The 4095-nt window shown below is 51.8% G+C and overlaps 1 protein-coding gene across 1 annotated transcript; it reads right to left on the bottom strand.

Annotated features, from left to right (window-relative positions):
* Positions 1–1335: 1335 nt before the first annotated feature.
* Positions 1336–2298, bottom strand: LOC123369084 (olfactory receptor 52B2-like). Its single transcript, XM_045014452.1, has one exon. It carries the CDS (start codon positions 2296–2298, stop codon positions 1336–1338), a length of 963 nt encoding a protein of 320 aa, XP_044870387.1.
* Between the last annotated feature and the right edge of the window lie 1797 nt (positions 2299–4095).

The following is a 4095-nucleotide window of genomic DNA, read 5'->3' as shown; positions in this document are numbered from 1 at the left end:
TCTGGCATTGGCCACTGTCAGCAGACAGGATACTGGGTAGATGGACCTTTGGTCTGACCCAGTACGGCCGTTCTTATGTGCTTATGTTCTTAATGGAAGGTGGGTAAAAAGGAAAAAAAATATTCCTGCAGCATTTTTTATGTTAGCAGGTTAAACAAGCCTCCAAGCCCCAGGAGGAATCGGCAGGTTATCCTCAGTGGCAAAACATTCTTTTAGCATGGGGTGAAACAAACCCATCGCAGAGACAGGATTATACTCTCCTTTTCCCATGGCTGGGGGGAACCAGAGAGCACGTGCAAATGAGCCCCTTGCCCACTGAACCAGGCCACAGCACCCCCTGATCTCTCTCCTGCCAGCCACGCCCACAAACCCAGCTAGGTAGGGAACAGAGCGAGATCAGCCTGGGAAAGCCGGGCCCATCCATGCAAAATGTACCGTAAGGTAGCCAAACGCAAGGCCCGTGGGATGCAGGCCTTGGCTACGGAATGGGGGACTGAGTCCGGCAAAGCTTAGACCCTGAGAAGGATTTAGGAGTTTGAGCAGGAAGTTGCTGTAACTAAAAACAAGTTATTGGGTTCTATACTGGGGTGACTGGGTATAATTCTAGGGCCTGTGTTATACAGGAGGTCAGACTGTGCTTCCTTCTGGCCTTAAACACTATGAATCACCATGTTTGCTGTGGGCTGGTGTGTGGGGGTCTGTGCTGCCTGAACCATGTCCTCATGGGGTGGATCTCCAGGTCGAGGAGGCCCATGATGGCACAGTCAAAGCCACCCCTGCTCGGGTTCTGGGCTGTGCGGAGAAGGGCCATGCAATCCCTGCACTGTCTCCCTGAGGGGACTGGATCCTGACTTCCATGCTGGCCCCAAAGTGTGCTCACTTTGCCAATGAGGAAACTGAGGAGGAAAGAAACTCTCCCAAGGTGACACAGCAGGTTGGCGGCAGAACCAAGACTAGATCCCCTGTCTCCCAATGTGCAGCACAGTGCACTTCCCATGGTGTATGGCATGTTCCCCTTGGTTGCTGCTTTCCATTGCCATAAAAAGTGCCGCTCAGATGCAGCTTGTCACAGAGGAGATGCACACACCATGCTCTCTCGCAGGGTGATTTTACATTTGTGCTTTCTTGTTTTGTTGTTTCCCTCCATCTTAGAACAGAGACTCATTCAGTCTGGCTTCCTTTTGTGGAAGTGAGCGGTGTTGTACCCAAATTCTGTTGATGAGAGAGACCAGCTTTCGAGCTCACACAGTGTAAGTACATAGTAAAAACACCTCTAGAGTTCCAATGAAAACCTGGCTTTAATTTCCAAGTCCCAAAGCATTTTCTGTTGCTCCTTTAGTTCGGCACGGAGCTTCTGCTCCAGCATCGATAAAAGTCATTGACCACCCGTTTCAGGATCTCTTTTGTTGTCACCCCATAAACGATGGGGTTTAACATGGGGGGAATGAGCACATAGAGGTTGGCCAATAGGTTGACAATATAACCTGGGATAATGTTCCTAAACTCTTGTGCTAAAGAGGAGAAAACGGACGGCACGTAGAACATCAGTATGACACAGACATGGGAGCCGCAGGTGCGGAGAGCCCTGAGCCGGGCATCCTTGGAGGACAGCCGGAAGACGGCCCTGAGGATCAGTCCATAAGATACAGCAATGAGCACAGCATCCAAGCCGAGTACAAAAATAGCAACAGCTACGCCATACATGATGTGGACTGTGATGTCGTCACAAGCCAGCCGGGCTACGGCCATGTAGTCACAATAGTCGTGAGGCACGAGGTTGGTTCTGCAGAAATTCAGCCGCTTCACAAGAAAGACGAAAGGGAAAATTGTACAGAAACTTCTTGTGACAACTGCCAGCCCCATCTTCCCGATCACAGACTTGGTCAGTATGATGGTGTATCTCAGTGGGTCACAGATGGCAACGTATCGATCAAACGCCATGGCCAGCAGAATGGCCGACTCGGCCATAAAACTGACATGGATGAAGAACATCTGGGTCAGGCAGGCAGCAAAAGAAATTTCCCCCGCTCTAAACCAGAATATAGCCAGCATCTTTGGCACTGCCGAGGTAGATAACAGCAGATCAGCAGCGGCCAGCATGGACATGAATAGATACATGGGCTCATGGAGGCTTCGTTCTGTTAGTATGATGAAGAGTAGGAGAGAGTTCCCAAAAAGTGTCACAACATACATCAGACAGAAGGAGATGGAGATCCAGACCTGAGACTCCTCTGTACCCGGGATGCCGGTCAGGATGTAAGTTGCAGGGTCAAAAACAGTGTGATTTTCAGCTGGCATCATGTACCATCACATGGATCTTCTATTCATTTTCCAGTAACTAACAACAAAAGAGAAAATCAGTGAGAAATTGAGGTCAGCTAGGACTGGAATGTATTTGTTGAGGGAATCAAAGATACCATCAAAAACTTCCTTGTGTGACAGCTGCCTGTTGTGTGTGACCATAAACCCAGAAACACTCTTGTGATGAGGTATACAAATCTCACACTAGGCCACAAGGGGTTGAGGGATTATTTTGGGCTCAGCCAGCCTCACCCCTGAGATAAGGGGGAGACTGACTGATCTCGGTGGCCAAACCGCCTGATGTAGAATAATGTGGGCTGGTGGGCCAGCGGAGACGTAGTCGCAACCGTTGCTGAAGTGGATGACTGAGAAACAGCAACAGCTCCTGCAGCAAATGGCCACCCAGTAAGAGCAACTGACTTAGGGGCCCAGCAACAGGTCAGTTCAACAAGTTGTGGCATTAAGGCAGCCCCAGGGGTCCCCCGGAGCTTCTCCATCAGGGTGCCAGGGCCCAAGCCCTGGAGACCTGCCGGTAGCCATGAAGCTCACAAAGGTGGGCCTTGAGGATGACCCTAAGGCTTTTCTGACAACACTTGAGTGGGTGCTGACGGCTGCCTAATGGCTCCCTGACCAGCAGGCCATCCTGCTGGTGCCCCACCTGACAGGGCCGGCACAGGCCGCATACCGAGGACTGGGTGCAGAGAGCTCCCAAGACTACCCTCATGTCAGAGCGGCCATCTTGGACTACCTCAACATTACTGAGGAGATCTTCTACCAGAGGTACCCTCCAGGGGCCCGACCCTGGGTTATCACTCAGAAACTGCAAAACCTATGTTGGAGGTGGCTAAAGTCAGAGGAGCAGACCGGAGTATGGGTGGTGGAACTCATCCTGGTGTAGCAGTTTGCCCAAATCCTCCCAAAATGGAGTAGGGACTGGGTGCTGAGACATTGACGAGAGTCACTTACCGATGCCGTGCAACTGATGGAAAGCTATCTGGCAGCTGAGACAGCTCTAACTCGCACATCTGAGCCATTGTTTGACACCAAAGAGAACCACTGACAGAAGGGGGAAGCCAATTAGAGGAGACAAAATCTAGACAAGGTGCTCCCCAAGTCCACAGCCTACCAGGAGCCCAACCAGCCCTCAAGCCAGGGGCTGGGAGCCCAGGAGAAGCCCTAGGCCTTCCAACCTCAGCCCGAGCATAGAACCTGGGGTTCCCAAGGGACTTCCCCGCCCAAAGGCCAGGAAGGGCAAGGGGGCCAAGCATCTGGGGGAAGACATACCCAGAGGCCCTGTTCCCAACCAGAAGCTCCAGGGCAACCATGGGAGTCTGTTTTGCCTGTGGGCATCAGGGCCACCATTATCAGGAATGCTCCTATATGAAGTGCAGATATGGGCAAGTATGGACGGCAGAGAGCCATGTCCAGGAGCGCACCTCAGAAAAGGTAACAGTTCTGGTACAAATAAATGGGACCAAGATAATAAGTTTAGTAATCTCTGGGTGTGGGCAAACCCTGGTCCAGGACAACTTGGTCCCCAACCCTGAAGCTCCTGGGGAGACCATCCTCCTGCAGTGCATTCATGGGGATATTAAGCCCTATCCCAGTGCCTGAGTAGAGGTCAACATAGGAAGAACACAAAACCCCCTCTAGTAGGGCTAGCCTCAACCGTAGCCTACTCTGTTATCTTGGGATTGGGAGCACTTCTCCGACATATAGAAGGGATGTAGAGCCGATCCCGAGAACCCAGAGAAAGTGCCTGAGAGAGCCGGGGTAGGCAGGGAACCCCAGCCT

Source organism: Mauremys mutica, chromosome 1 (genome assembly GCF_020497125.1).
Source record: "Mauremys mutica isolate MM-2020 ecotype Southern chromosome 1, ASM2049712v1, whole genome shotgun sequence".
Taxonomy (NCBI): Eukaryota; Metazoa; Chordata; order Testudines; family Geoemydidae; genus Mauremys; species Mauremys mutica.
This window is presented reverse-complemented; position numbering and strand designations above follow the sequence as displayed.